This window comes from Mastacembelus armatus, chromosome 22 (genome assembly GCF_900324485.2).
Source record: "Mastacembelus armatus chromosome 22, fMasArm1.2, whole genome shotgun sequence".
Lineage (NCBI taxonomy): Eukaryota > Metazoa > Chordata > Actinopteri > Synbranchiformes > Mastacembelidae > Mastacembelus > Mastacembelus armatus.
Window position 1 is genome coordinate 10,394,108 of NC_046654.1, and position 13,455 is coordinate 10,407,562.

Below are 13,455 nucleotides of genomic sequence, written 5' to 3' on the forward strand. Positions count from 1 at the left end.
TTAGCTCCCACTGATGATGGCTATAGTGATAAGATGCAGTATGCGGTGTTCCGCACATGGAAAGCCATAGAGTCACCATTATAGAAGATGTATATTCAGAACATGTTAAGAAGGCTTTTTAAGAGGGCTGTAATAATTGATTAGTGTTTAGGTGCTGCTCTGCTCCCCCAGCTGAAGCGGGAGAGGGACTGTGGGGGCGGGAGGTGGAAGCGCTCCTATTTCAGCCCCTGACGCACAGCCTCTGGGGAGGAAACGGAGCTGCAAACTCAGTCCTGCTCTGCTGTACAGCGTGCAGGGCAGAGGGAGAGCCAATCACCGAAACGCACAGGCTCCCTTTAAGCCTGACATATCTCCAACAGGAACAAATTGTCCCAACAATCAACATCCCAATCTGCTGCGCGCATCAGGGGCTGCAGTGGAGTGGATAGTCCATAGGCCTGTGCGGCGCGGACGGATAGCGCTGGATTGCATTGCGACTCTATCAGCTATAAACACAGAAAATTCACGACTGCTATTGTTTTGGATATCGGCGTTTTGGACGGAGGAGTGCGCTCGGACATCATGTCTATATTACCGTCATTCGGGTTTACCCAGGAGCAAGTGGCGTGCGTTTGCGAGGTGTTACAGCAGGGAGGAAACTTGGAAAGGCTCGGCCGCTTCCTGTGGTCTCTGCCCGCTTGTGATCACCTCCACAAGAACGAAAGCGTCCTCAAAGCGAAGGCGGTGGTGGCCTTTCATCGCGGGAATTTCAGAGAGCTTTATAAGATCCTGGAGAGCCACCAGTTTTCTCCGCACAACCACCCGAAGCTGCAGCAGCTCTGGCTGAAGGCGCACTACGTGGAGGCGGAGAAGCTGCGCGGCCGGCCGCTCGGGGCTGTAGGGAAATACCGGGTGCGGAGGAAATTCCCGCTGCCCCGCACGATATGGGACGGCGAGGAGACCAGTTACTGCTTTAAGGAGAAGTCCAGGGGAGTCCTGAGAGAGTGGTACACGCATAACCCTTATCCCTCCCCACGGGAAAAGAGAGAGTTGGCCGAGGCCACGGGACTGACCACCACGCAGGTCAGCAACTGGTTCAAAAACAGACGGCAGAGAGACAGAGCCGCAGAGGCGAAGGAGAGGTACGTCTGCCCGACCCCACCCCGGTGCTGCCTCGAATTTCAAATGAAAGACACTCACACACTTTTTATTAACATCTTTTCAAACGCAAATTATCGTCCAGCTTATGACAAATATTGTCCAAACATGGCGACAGGCGAGCGGAGTATGAGAAAATACCGGAATGACAGGAGTCTGATGTATCTAATAAGAACAATAAATATATATTGACGAAAGGAACCTTTTTATTTCTTATTAACTTTTGAACTTGTTTCTCAATTTCGGGCACGTTTAAGCCTCTAAATCAGGCCTGTGCTGACCACAGTGGGGATGGAGGAAACAGAACAGACAAACTCTGAACTTTCTTCAGAAACATTTGAGCAGTGTTTTGACCTGAAATAGGCCACAGGAAGTCTAAAATATCTATGAACATAAAACTAACAGGTAGACTATTTAACGAGGCTGGAAAACGCGAGAAGATAATATGGGCACATTTTTGGACAGTAATGTAGTTTTGAGTCGAAGTGTTAAAGGGTCAACTGTGTTACAGTGGAGAATATAAGGCACAGACACACAGTAACAGGGATGTTTCCATCTAACGTCCAGTATAAAGTAAAACAGGACATCACATAGGGTGTAGGCTATAAAAAGCTGAGTCTTTAATTTCAAGTTCAAGGCCTGTTGCATTTTTGTGTTACTGCAAATTAATTGTGTTTGTATTTTTATATTGTAAAATGTTTCCTACCGCCCTGACTGACACACTGAGCTAATATTTTTCTTCTTACATGAATTATGGCCTATTTTTAATCATAGTTTTCTACTTTGTTGTCATTTCCAGAGAGAACAGTGAAAACAACAACGCAGGCGGCAACAAACAGAACCAGCTGTCCCCACTGGACGGAGGAAAGTCTCTCATGTCCAGCTCGGAGGACGAGTTTTCTCCCCCTCAGAGCCCCGACCAGAACTCAGCGCTTTTGCTCCAGGGCAACATGAACCACCCCGGGGCCTCGGCTTACCCCATGTCCGGCCTGGGGGCCCCACAGCCGGTGCACGGCATGCACGGACACCCGCACCAACTGCAGGACTCCTTGTTGGGACCTCTAACCTCCAGTCTTGTGGATTTGGGCTCTTAAAGAGGCTGCCAGATTATTTTATTTTACAAAAACAAAGACCAGAAAAAAAGAGGACTGATAAGTGTATCAGATTGAGTACATGTATGAAATAATACTATAGTATCCTACCTTATAAATAAAGACTGACTTGTCTGTCGTTAAATTTGGTTTAGAACAAAATTCATTTATGCGCTTAAAATGTATATCGCCCCATGACAGGAGTTTTTCTCATCTCCTGCACAAAAAAAAAAAAAAAACATCAACAGGACCTTTCTGAAACTCTTAACCTGACGAAACACTTAACTGGACTACCCATTTGCTTAATTTATGATATTTTGTTAAGAACTATGGCAAACGCCTGCGGTGGAAACTAAGAGGTAACGTTTTCATTAGAGTAATGATAATTAGTTTCCAATAAAACTAAAGTAATGCATTTGTCTCTGTGTTATTTGTGTATTTAGTGTAAATAATAATACTACTACTAATAATAAATGACCTGTAGATTTTAATGTGCAGCTATAATATCCTGCAGAGCCTGGCCCTCAAACCTGCGCAAACCAAATCAGTCGGGGAGGATAATCTGACAGTTTACCATTGGTGAATTGAAGGAAATAAGGTAATTCGTTTTTTTTATTATAATATTTGTGGTTTTGTCATATTTGATTATGTTTTGCTTGGAATGAGTTTGTACTTGAAACATGCAAAAATGTCTAATAAGGAATTATTCCAACACTGGTGGGGTATGAGTTTCTATCAGAAATAGCATGAGTCATGATAGAGTCATGACAGATTAAAGCCTGCTGTAAGGGTTTATTTGGTTTTAAACAATAATACTAGTAATGCAAAACACATAATTCAAACACAGCGTCATGAAGGGAAATTTAATTATATTAAAGTGAGTCAACATCAGCAGCTGTCAGTCAGGAGGCTGCTGTGTACACATGAACCAGCCATGGTTCCTTTGAATATCGGGTTTGTTCTCTGATGCATGTGAGGCGTTTTCTCTCCCTCTCTTTTTTTAGTCATTTTTAGCTGGAGTGCTGCGGATCATTGGCTTTTTGTTTCCGTGTTTTCTTTGCTCTCTCTGAGAGTTTGTTCTCTCGGTTCTGGGCCATGGGAAAAAGCCACCACTCAACGTTTACCAGCTCGAGATTGTCTGACCAAAAAAAAAAAACAAAACAAAAACAAAACAAAACCCATATATATATATACATTTATAAAAAAAAGTTCACTGCTTAATGAAATAGATGCCTCATAAACAAAACAAAACAAATAACTTTATGGGCTTTAATATTAGGTAAAAAATAGTCTACAGTCAGAGTTTAGAGCATCTTATGTAAGTAACAGTAATAATATTAACAATAATAAACTGAGGGGCATTGTTGGGCATATGAGAATATGGTGGGCTGAGAGCAGGAATCTGGTGAGGACAGCTCTCTTGTCCCCCACCCCCCGACCCTCTCTTTGGGCTCATGTCAGGGTAAATTGTTTTGAGCAGAGAGCACCGAGGATTTCCTGAGCATAATCTGAAACAGTCGCTGCTAGCATTACTGCTTGATTGCGAAGATTGCAGGGCTGCAGGGCTGCAGAGCCCCGGCTTCAGTGGAGGGACCTTGAGCTATTCTACATCCCAAAGGCCTCCCTCTGTCCCTCTTATTCTCTCATCCCCTTAGGTCTACTAAAAACACCAGGGCCGTGCTCCCCATCTATCACCCACAGCTCTCCATATGGTTGTGTTTGAATGTTGTGTCTGACTGGCCTGTCCTCAGCAGACCTTCCATCAGCAGGGCTTTGGTCAGTGCTTCTTCCTTTTTCCATTTTCAATCTAACATATGAAAATCAGTGCTGGAATAGTTACCAAGATCATTTAAGTCAAAGTAGCAACAACACATTACAAAAACAAGTGAACTTCAAATAGAAGTTAAATGTTAAATAAATATAATGTTAATAAATTTTGCCTCAATAAATGTACAGACTCACTATAAGTAAAATGTATTTCAAATACTGAGAGTACAAAAGTACTCTTCATGTAGTACGGCCCCTGACGGCGTTTTATTACTGATGCGTTAAGATGTGAGCACTTTTATGTTGGTCAAGGTAAAATTACTTGCTATTGGGTTGTAAATCTTTAACAACGCATCATATTTTATTAACCAGTCATATGTTTTGTATGTAAATTTTTAATCTGCACAGTAACTATAGTTGTCAGATAAATGTGGTGCATAAAAAGTAATATTTCCCCCCTAAAAGTGCTGGAATAGATGTGAAAAGTAGAATAAAATGGAATCACCAAAGCAAAGTACAAATATCTTCTGACTGTAGTTAAGGACCTCAAAATCTGTTTTTAAATCTTAAGCATTTCTCAATAACCTGAAATATTTATCACCAGATACATATAAATAAAACCAAAGTTAAAACTAGCAAATACATCAGGTATAATATTAAACATGTAACACTCAAATTCTCTGTTCGTTTGCTTCAACAGGACTGCAGCCTTAGCAAACAAGCCCAAAACCTCCTTCTGATTAATGCATTAAAATGAATAAATTAGTGCTCTTACATAATATTTCACATTATAAAAGCGAGCGACGTTGCAGATAAAATGAATATATGACTTTACCCTGAAACTGGATCATTTAAAGTGGTCACTGTGTCACTGTAAGGGATGTTGTTCCAATATGACAGGACTATTTGATCTATTGAAAATACAAAGATAGAACATCAGCTTAGCTTGTATCTCGTAGTATGTTAAATGATTGTTAAAGGTGTCCTACAGTATTGCTCATATGTAACAGAGAGCAGTCCCGATCTCACAGAGTGGGGTTAAATATTCACAAATTAACAAACAGGTGATGACAAAGCCACCAAAGTGACTCTTTATACCTGTTAATCTAATGACAACATGCCCAGCAGAGAACAGGCAGAGCGTGGATTAAACAGGCTCTGTGCCACATGACGGAAAGAGTCACCTTCAGGATGTGCAAGAGACTAAAATCAATGCAACACAGAAATGCTGGATGTGCTTTTAATCATGCTCAAATCTTTCGCTTCCTAATCCGGAGGGACAAAGTCTGCGTTCATAAATCTAGCTGCTGCATCAGCGGCACAGTGTGTCTTCCTCTCATCCGCCGTGCAACAAGCGCAAGTGAAAGGCACGCTCCGGCATATAGGCAGGATGACAAAAGCTGGGGGTAACGTCATTGTAAAGCAGGCCAGTGCCAGCAAGAACAGCTGCTGATGGCAAACAGAGTCCGAGTCATAAAGAGTGCATTTCATTTGTCATACGTATAAGTGGCAGTGGCTCTAAATCAACAGCAGGAAGGGCCCTGACGTGTGCAAATAAACATGGAGAGTAGCCTGCATGAGTGTGTGCCGTCTGTCTCAGCTGGGTTAATGTTTTCTCTGGCATCAGTGTACATCTCCTTTAAGACCTAAATCCAAATCTGAGGAACTTTTGGTTGAGTTGACTTTCCATGGTCTGCTGCCTGCAGGTAGCTTTAGAAAAGGGTGGGGTGGGGTGGGGGGCTATGGGGCAGGCGGGTGATGAGGGACAAAAGGATCTTTTCAGGTCTGACTCAGTGGGGCGAGGGTGGTGGTGTGGTGGTAAGGGGAGGGTAGAAAGATTTTCTTACCAATGATGCATGGATCTGACAATGTTTCTGCCTGGCTGTGCCCAGAGGCAGATGCAGGCCCTTGTGCGTGTGTGTGTGTGTGTGTTTCTGTGAGACACAGCGAGAAAGAGAGTGTGTGTATCTCCATTTACCAGACTTGGATTGTGTATCGGAGAAAATAAAATGGGTGAAACACTTTCTTATAGGCAGTGGCAGCTGTCTGCTATATTTCTCTAACATAAACCTGTAGAGATCAGGGAGATTTTCCTTCTTTCAATAAATGTGTTGATTCTACTGATGTAAAAGCTGCGAGCCAAAGACGGCTTCCACTCACCGGGGAGAGGGAAGTCATTCAGGAAGCTCTGATGTGACAGAGCTGAAAGAAGTATTTATCTTCTTCTTCCAGTAGGATGAGTGATGTATGACCCAGGGTTCAGACACCAGAAGGAGGAGACTGCCGATGATCCCTGACTATTAGGGTGTTAAATAGCATGTTGTGTGTCACATGAAGGACAGAATATACACATTTCTTGATGAACGGAGGAGAAATTTCTAATACATTACAAGCAGAGGAGACGAAGGGCAAGATAAGACGTGTGTAATGTCTACAATGGAGGGTTTATAAAAGAAATATGGCCAGAAGGTGCAGGCTCATATAACAAACTCTTCCTGAGACAAAACCCAGCTCTGGTTGCTGAGAATCAGATATCTATATTTTTGGAGCTTGGAGAGAAAGGTGATAGTTGCATTAGTCTGAATGTTTTTTGATCAGGAAAGCATCTTCAGTCTGGTACGTTTTTGAAATATTTTTCTAAGGGTTTAAACAAATTGTGTTAATGTAAATTTCAGACATTCGAGGCCAAATCAAAATTGATCCATATGCTATCCACTGCACAGTGACAGTAAATAGTTCCTGAAATGGATGTTCTACGAAGGACAGACAAAGAAAGGATTGAAACGAGAGGTTCCCAAACTTAGTTGTAAACAGTTTTACAATGCTCCACATAAGTAGGTTTATTTTTACTTCAATATAATAGGTAGAAATAAAAACACAGGGTCAGATATCTAATTCAAGCTCTTTTAAAAGGCTCTCCAATAAAACATTACTACTTCTTTAAAAGGGACAATTTTAATACTTGTTTTGCAATCTTTAAACGCAGACCTTATTCTATATTTTTCTTCTGTCACAAATTCAGTGAGAATACAAAACAAATGCATCTTAATGCATTCTGACTTCTGTCACGTCTTTATGGCTTAGGATGTAAATCACAAATATCTAGTTGAATTATTTAAAAGGCTCAGTCATTTTCCTGAACAGCTGGGTGCTGTAGCTTTTCACAAATGTTACTCAACCAAGAGTAAATAATTCATTTGTTGGAAACTTTAGCCACGTATTATTATAAATGTCATACAATAGTGGGTATTTATAGCAGGAGGAGAGTGTGTGTGGGACAAGTCAAAATAAACTACATTCCCCAGGTTCATCTTAATGAAGGAACATGTTACCCAGTGTCAATGCATGGACCACTGATGTGTTTTTAACAGTTTAGGGCTGACAATGGAGGTCTACAGTACTGAGGAATAAGATACGCCGGGCTTTGACTCCACATTTAAGACTTTTAATGGGATTTGTTGACTGTTAGAAAATATAAATTAATACCAGACCTAAACATAAAGGCAGGGCAGATGAACAAATGTACTACGTAAGTAGAAGTAGTGCCAGTATAATTTACTTTAAAATGGAAATAAAAGTAGAAGACCATTTACATTTACTGTAAAATGTATTTTTTTTTAAATATCTGACTATTGCCACAGTGAAATATGTTACTAACACTAAGTTAAAGAATAAGTCTTGCGATAAAGTGCACTTGTACATTTCATGATGTCAACAAATCCCATGAAAGGTTCGTCCGTTTGTGTGTCCAACCCTTATAAAGCTCCATCGATGTCCAAAAACGATTAAAAACACGTCAGTGGGCTGCACCGTTACACTGGCTGACGAGTTGCATTTTTACCACGAACATGGACACTGTAGTTGAGTCAGTTCCACTTACATCACTTTACTGCCGTACATGCCCATAAGTGCTTAATAATGTGCTGCTGAAACCAGTAACATGCTATTTACTACTGCTGTTTAGCAACATTTGCTAAAAACTACAGTGCCCAGCTGTTTGGGGGAATGACCAGAGTTGTTTTTTAAAAAAGATTTACATCTTCAATAGGAATAAATAGACAGAAGTAAAGTTAGAAAGCAGTAAGAGGGAAATTAACACATTGAAGGGATTTGTTGTTGACAAAAAAATATAGACGCACTAGATTTCTGACAGATAAAATATACATTCACCAAAACCCAGTTCGATTACAGTTAGAGGTTCTTTTTCATACAGCGCCAGAAGTGCAGAGCATGAAACAGCCTTGATGGTATCTTTAAAGGAGCCAACCATAACCAGAGCCATAATGATGGGGTTTGGTATCATACTATGGGCATTTTTTCACAATAGAACAAATAATTGATAGTTCTACAAGCTGTTACCACTCTGCTGCTGCTGCTGCTGGTTGTTCTGCTTTTATAATCGAGCCAAGAAAGATCCAAAATCTAAAAGAGTCTAAACACAGACACATCCCCGCTATAGGATCAAGAGGTTTTTGGAGAGGGCCAGGGGTGGGAGATGCAAAATGAGGATGCGGTAAGGGATACAGGAGGAAGAAATCTACCTCGCACTCTGGAGGAACATCACCTCACCTATCCTGCGGCTCACAAACAGCTCAAGTAACCAGCCCCCAACCATCTTACATACATGATCTACACCGCCCTAACCTCCGCTGTGCCCAAACCACACCACAGCTACCTTTCACCAGGACCCTGCAGCTATGTGCAGCTTGTACTTTATTTGTTTGCCGACTTTGGAGTGACAGCAGCCCGAATCTGAGCTGCTCCTCTAACCCTTCATCCTTACGCCGTAGAGCGAGATAAAATACCCTTTTTGGTTCCATGGAGAAGAAAAAAAAGAAAAGAAAAAAAGAAAAACATTCAGGAAATGAAAGTTGTAACACGATCCTCTGTGTGCCAAACGTCTCCCTGAGCAGGGACAAAAGACCCAGAGAAAAGCTGCTGGGCCCATTTTAGTCTGCAGATGACAGAAGAACAGGGAGGGTGGCGAGGAGAGGGGAAACACAGTAGAGATGAAGAAAAGACAAGGCATAAAATTATGATGAGTGAAGAATTAGAGATCAGGAGTGGGAATGAAAGCAAAGAAGGGGTTGAGGGTGCTGCAGTGATGAACTCCTCTGTGCAGAAACCAGAGTGCTCCTAGAGCCCCACATCCCTCAGATATGCATGCACCAAGCAAAATAAACTTCCCATTCCGGCCCTGCAGTATGTTTTCCAGTGGGCCTCTCCTGAGAGAAAGCCTTCATGAGTCCTCATTCAGGGCTTATGGTCAAGTCGAGTGTGTCGAAGATGAGGGTAGAGAGAGAAAAATGTTTGATGTTCAACAAAGCGGGAAAAATAACAGATCCTTACTTGCCCAGATACTTTCTAATGATGCAGTTAGAAAGAGGGGCGCGGGGGGGGGGGTGGGGGTGGGGATCACCCGATCATCCTCGCAGCACAGGGAGGGGGAAATGCTCCACTAGTCCTCTCACTGCTGACTGGTGCATCTGTGGCATGGTGTCAGCGGCCGGTGGTAATTACCAGGCTCTCTCTGGGTTACCACTACACCAATGTGCCACCGGCTCTGGTATGCCAGCTAAGCTCTGTTATTAGGCACAGAGCTGCCACTGCACAGTAGGCGCTACTCCAGCAGATACAGAGTCTGTGTATCTATCCATCTGCTGGAGTGCTAAATTAGTAGGGCTTTTGTCATATGTGGGAGCCATGTTTATCATATGTGGCAGCTATAATTACGCACAGAAGAGTTGTCATCTTGCTCTAACAAAGTGAATGAAAAGTCTTTATTAAAGCTGAATTTGGTGCAGTTGGAAAACATTTGGAAGTCACTTCAAAAGAAGAGCCCGTCTCAACATCCCCGTCTTCAATCAGACCACTATAGCGCCTGCTTTTGGAGAAACCTGTGGAATCTCAGTGTCCTGTGTATTTCTCTGAGATTATCTGTTAGATCCAGCTGGAGGTTTACAGTTAAGCTCAACCAGAAAGACAATTAAAGCATCACTGATTATACTAGAGTTTATTTTTTACTAGAGGGGTTTAGAGTCTTTCAGAAGTAACATCCACAGAAGAAAGATTTTATGAAAATATGTTAGTCTGGTCATTCGTAAAACCTTTATATAATAATGAATAATTATAAATTGCAGGTGTAACTGCTTGAAGACATCAATTTTAATTTTAAAACTTATGTGGAGCAGTCCAAATATTATTACAAACTGCCAAAATATTACAATATGAACAACAAAATAGATCAAGTTGCATTTTGTTAACTAAAGAATTTGAATTGAACAGTAAAAAAAGCATCACATTTGATCAAATGTTGAAAACATCACAATAAGAGACATTTTAAAATTTTACATACATCATGAACAATATCAGGGACCTTGTTTCATTCAATAATTATTAGACTGTGATAGTGTGGCATGACTGTGACCTCTAAGTTTCCACTTTCAGCTGATACATATTAAAATTGAAATTTCCCCGTTTTCCCTGTTTATTTATTCAATATTCATATGAATCATTTAATACGAGGAGGCAGGTTTTCAATGAAAACTGGAAATGTGATATTACTATGATGCCATGGGTTTCTCTTATACATAAACTCTGTTTTAACCAAGTCATAAACTGAATAAATGTCATCAAATAGATGATAAACTGGTAGATATGTTTGAGTAAGCCGGACCCTGCTAGAAAACTTACGACTGTAGTAGATCCACTAAGGAATGATGTATCTTTAAAAAAAATTATACAAAAAAACTTAAATATTTGGGATACAAAGAAAATGATAAGATGCAGATCCAATAATGAAACGCAGTGGTGCGTTGGTGCAGTGTGATGCTTTATGAATCATAGTGGCCCCACTGGCAATGTGCGAGATAAGCTGGTAATTAGGCAGGTATTCAATGACAATTACAAGTGTGTACAGAACAAACTCACATTAACTCCTGGGCTGTAGCACAGAACAAAACACTGAAGTACCTGATTAGTGGCTTTAAGCTGTTTGCCAAGAACCTTTCAGTGCATTTCATTGCGCATTAAATCTGTTAGCTACAGGCTCAGAATAATCTGCTGATGGGAGAGCTGCGACTTTCTGAAGCTTCCAGAGATAGAAGCTGAAGGGCAGACAGGAGTCTCTGCTTTACTCGCTCTATCTCAGAGTTTGTCAGGTTTGTAACTATGACCCAAGAGCATGACGGAGAACGGCTCAAGGTGCTGAACTTAAACTTGGCGACAGCTGCAGAAACTGGAGACTAGAGAGTTTAAATATAAACCCTCAGAGTCCCACATGGTGACCTTACCCTGCCTCGACACTTTCTTACACGTGTACATTAACACCATCCGCTCACTAATTCCGTGTTCTCATTTACACTTACACTCAAAACTTACGTGTACTGCACCTAGGGTGTGTTTAAGCATACGCAGTGTTTAAACAGCTATTTTCACTGTCTTAACTATTCTTACTCTGGATTAAATGTCTCATTAAACTGAGGCCTGAGGCTATTTGAATTATGAAAACACACATGATAACTTTAGGATGCTTCACTGTCTACATAGTAAAACCTGTTTATTCTTAGTTACATAGAAGCATTTATTTAAGGTGTTGCTATTTGATGCCTTTTTATTGTGCATGCTTTGTTATCTACTTATGCAGTAAAACGGGACAGAAGTTGACAAAGCCGGTTTCTGAAGTCCTGCTGAGTTCCCTACTCTCTAACGTGGTTGTTGTGCACAATCTTGTGGCCAGGAACCAGTACTGCAAATACGAACCTAAAATATTCACAGTATTTGGACAAAGTCTGTCATTATAGCTAATTATTTTGCAATTAAGAAAATGCTTAAAAATTATTTGTGAAAACATTGATTATCTCAGTGGAAAGGCCACCTCTGTCTCTAGTTCAGTGTGACCACATCCGTTTTTTGGTGCATTATTATATAAATAATGTTTGGCACATATAAAGCACATAGTTCAAGAGGTACACGTGTCAAAAATCTCATTTCAAAAAGGCAGATTTCCACCCAAATCAGTGAGATCCTTATTTCTAGTCTTTGTCTCCATCTAGTGGCCAAACACCGCACTTCATTCACAGAGAATATTCATTCTTAGCTGGTCTTTTTGTTGTGTTTTGTTTGTTTTTTTGTGTGTGTGTGTGAGAGAGGGGGGGGGGGGGTGTTAAACCTGGGAGTGTCATTATTCACTCCATATTAAACAGCATGACTCCAAAACAACAAGCATCCTGTCATTTCTGGGACATGAATGATCTCATTAAGACTTATGAATTGGTAATTAGACCACACAATATCTCGCAGCCACGCATTAACCATGTCATTCTCACGCATGATTATCTAGTTCCCACACATTAAATATTTGCTTCCCACACAGAGCAGCCCGATAATTTGAATACAGCCTGACTTCTCTGAGCTCAAACTGGCCACATAATTGCTTCACTTTGCACTGTGTCTGTACACACAGTCCATGCTCCAACAAACAAAGGGTTTGCCAGAGGATAGAGGGGCAAAGTTGGAGCAACATCTGGACTGACTGATTGATCTGCCTGCACAATGAAACAGATGAATTAAAGCAAAACTAAACAGGGTCGGTCAGTGTCAAACTTACAGAGAACCTGAGGTTAGAACCTGCAGAACAGCACAGAGCAATGAGCTGGAGGTGATTCAATATGACCAGTGAGTGGACCTAAAGGGGTTTCCTTAAGTAGGAACAGTTATGATGCTGCTGTAGTCTATGGCTGTTTGGATTTTAATGCTTTCTGAGGTGCCTATAGGTTTACAGACTATAGCACAGACCCTGAGTTACAGTGGGTGTGAAGAGGAAAGAGTCCTTAGAGAAGACAATTTATTACACAGGCTTTACTGCACAAATCCAATGTCAAAGAATCACACCAGGCTTTGCAGGGAGGGTGATATTCAATGATAATATATTCATCTGATAAATGATAGGATTATTGATGGAATGATGAAAGGTAGAGAGTTGGCCACAGTCTTTCACTGCGTTGGCTGGATTCATGCAAATATTTAGAGGATCTGATTATCTGTTATCCAATCAGATTGGATAACATTTACAGAAAATATAACAATAGAAAAAAGAACTTAACATTTTTAAAGTGAAGAAGTTAAGTGTAAGAGGTTAAGTGTATTTTACTGTCATGAGCTTCATATTTAGAAAAACCTATTAATTCTGTTAATCCTGAATATTTATAAAACACCATAAACTGTCTAATCACATCATATTAGTGCCACAAGGTCAATGATTGGATTGAATTTTATCCTACAAAGAAAAAAAAATGTCCTGTATAATAATTGTTAGAAAACCTTCCAAACGAGTTCACAAACATGTACCTCATCAAGAGCTTGTAATAACAAATCCTCCCAGTAGGGGGCGTCACCAGCATGTGTTTCCCACTTAAGATGCATCATGGTGGAGATGCTGTAAAGCCTATAGAAAATGAAG

At 40.9% G+C, this 13,455-nt stretch overlaps 2 protein-coding genes across 2 annotated transcripts in view; one reads left to right on the top strand and one right to left on the bottom strand.

Annotated features, from left to right (window-relative positions):
- Positions 1 to 13,455, bottom strand: part of ppm1aa (protein phosphatase, Mg2+/Mn2+ dependent, 1Aa) — a 64,588-nt gene that overhangs the window by 9,152 nt on the left and 41,981 nt on the right. The gene's annotated exons all lie outside the window — the stretch shown is intronic.
- Positions 256 to 2,641, top strand: LOC113134487 (homeobox protein six1b). Its single transcript, XM_026313922.2, has 2 exons — positions 256 to 1,121; positions 1,937 to 2,641. The coding sequence occupies exons 1-2, from the start codon at positions 562 to 564 to the stop codon at positions 2,229 to 2,231; spliced, it is 855 nt and encodes a 284-aa protein (XP_026169707.1). The 5' UTR covers positions 256 to 561; the 3' UTR covers positions 2,232 to 2,641.

Coding starts and splice junctions, on each gene's coding strand:
- LOC113134487 (XM_026313922.2), top strand. CDS start 562: ATGTCTATATTACCGTCATTCGGGTTTACCCAGGAGCAAGTGGCGTGC. Junction 1,122..1,936: donor GCCGCAGAGGCGAAGGAGAG/GTACGTCTGCCC, acceptor TGTCATTTCCAG/AGAGAACAGTGAAAACAACA.